The sequence below is a fragment of the Sapajus apella genome, unplaced genomic scaffold (genome assembly GCF_009761245.1).
Source record: "Sapajus apella isolate SASKATOON/1434 unplaced genomic scaffold, GSC_monkey_1.0 scaffold39, whole genome shotgun sequence".
Lineage (NCBI taxonomy): Eukaryota > Metazoa > Chordata > Mammalia > Primates > Cebidae > Sapajus > Sapajus apella.
The window spans coordinates 309,947-312,258 of record NW_022436979.1 but is presented as its reverse complement, the minus strand read 5'-3'; the positions used below and the strand labels follow the sequence as shown (position 1 = coordinate 312,258).

At 38.5% G+C, this 2,312-nt stretch overlaps 1 protein-coding gene across 1 annotated transcript; it reads right to left on the bottom strand.

Moving 5' to 3' along the window:
* Positions 1 to 898: 898 nt before the first annotated feature.
* Positions 899 to 1,734, bottom strand: LOC116565131 (ATP synthase subunit beta, mitochondrial; the record flags this gene model as incomplete). Its single annotated transcript, XM_032298597.1, has 1 exon — positions 899 to 1,734. A coding segment is annotated over one exon (690 nt), but the record flags the coding sequence as incomplete, so codon positions are not given.
* Between the last annotated feature and the right edge of the window lie 578 nt (positions 1,735 to 2,312).

The window sequence follows — 2,312 nt, the reverse complement described above, 5'->3', positions numbered from 1 at the left end:
GTGTATCTGCCAGTCTTGAATATTTCTAGCTCTGTTCTCCAGAAAACTTGATAAAGGTAAGAATGTCTACTGCTTCTAAGGAAAGTTATTTGTGAATCGAATAACCTGTGATTGGTGCAGCACATCAGTATGTCGATAAATAATAAGTGAATTATTAATTATTGATTGGAAGGAGTGGTTTTTGGGTTTCTCTGAGGACAGTGACTCTTGTAACTGGTTTGTTTCTTGTGCGACACTGAAAGACAGGCTTGTATCTTGTTACAAGAGAACACTGGCTCCTGCATGGTACGTGGCTTCTGAGCAATTGTGGACTCCACAGTAACCCATATGGATCTTACCTTCTGCAAGCCTGGCTGTTATCAGGTGAGAACTTAACTCCTAGAGGTCTGCTTTAAATGCTGCAAAGGGTTCTGTTGAAATAAACCTTTGTGCTGCTCCTCTGGTGATTCCTGCCCCATATTCTTTAGAGTAGCTGGGGTCATCCATGGCCTGGGACAGCTTTGGAAATCGGAATGTTTAGTTAGCAAAGACCACCACAAAACAGCAATATATTAAAAATGTCATTAATTTGTTTTATTTTTCTGGCTTACATATTAATCCTTTCTTTTCCCAAAGGATGGAGGTAGAAGCCACACAAACTATGAATAAATATATTAGAAAACCCACAAGTATTTGAGAAGTATAAAAATATCACAGCAAATTTACAAGGTATTCATGGTATTGTCCAGATCCATTAACTCAATCACTTCACGAAATTTTTACTTCCAGTTACAGACACTCTAAATGACCAAAATTTGCATTGATCACTTATATAGAGTCTGAATATTTTAAATTACTGTATTATAATTCAGAAATGCAAATGAATAAATATGCATGTATATTTGTATATTCATTCAAATTTTTTTTGAGGGGTGTACATTTTATTGGAAACTTTAAATACTGTTCAGACAGAATGGATCTTCAATCAAGGCTCTTGTGTAGCCTACCCAGAAAAATGAAGCTTTCTGGATGAGGGGCAAGGAGAGGGACAGACATAAGAACCCCTCACCATGAATGCTCTTCAGCCAGCTTATCAGCTTTTGCCACAGCTTCTTCAATAGGTCCCACCATATAGAAGGCCTGTTCTGGGAGATGGTCATATTCACCTGCCAAAATCTGCTGGAATCCTTTGATGGTCTCCTTCAGGGGTACCAGCTTCCCCATATGACCTGTGAAGACCTCAGCAACCTGGAATGGCTGAGACAAGAAACGCTGTATTTTCCGTGCACGGGACATAGTCAACTTGTCTTCCTCAGAAAGTTCATCCGTACCCAGGATGGCAATGATATCCTGGAGGGATTTGTAGTCCTGCAGGATCTTTTGTACCCCACGGGCAACATCGTAATGCTCACTGCCAACAATGTTGGGATCCATGATGCGAGAGGTGGAGTCCAGAGGATCCACAGCTGGATAGATGCCCAGCTCAGCAATGGCACGGGACAGTACAGTGGTAGCATCCAAATGGGCAAATGTAGTAGCAGGGGCAGGGTCAGTCAAGTCATCAGCAGGCACATAGATAGCCTGTACAGAGGTGATAGATCCTTTCTTGGTGGTGGTAATTCTTTCCTGCATAGCACCCATGTCAGTGGCCAGGGTAGGCTGATAGCCCACAGCAGAAGGGATTCTGCCCAATAAGGCAGACACCTCTGAACCAGCCTGGGTGAAGCGGAAGATGTTATCAATAAATAGCAATTTTTATTTAAATGTATCATGGTCAATAGCAAGTGAATATATTAACTCTTGCTCTAGGGAAGTTTTTTTTCAGTATCGAATGACTACAATTATTGTGCTTATTTGAGCTGAGCAAAGATATCATGGATTTAGAATATAACTGTATTCTTTAAAAAATAGTTTTGGCTATTGTTTACCATAGTGAAAGTATTTATAACAGGATGAGTAAGATTGCGGGAGACAAGACTACACCGAACATATTTCTTCCTCCAGCAATAGCTGTAATATATATGGACTAATTTCAGTATTCTTCAATTAAGTAAACAATAGTTCAAAATAATGGGGAGAGCATAAATTTCTCTTCAAAATTAATTATAAGAGAAGAAATTTCTCATTAAATTAACATAAGAAGTAACTTTATTGGTAATTAGACCTTGATTAAAGTTGTATTACATTAAATAGTGTTCACACAAGACTTTAGGAAGAGAGAAAAAGTAATAACAACACACCTGAGTGTTATTTTCCTTTTTCAAAGTTGTAATGCCTTTTAAAAATCTTGTTTTAACCTATATGTTAGAATCACTTCTCAGGTAGATTTTAAA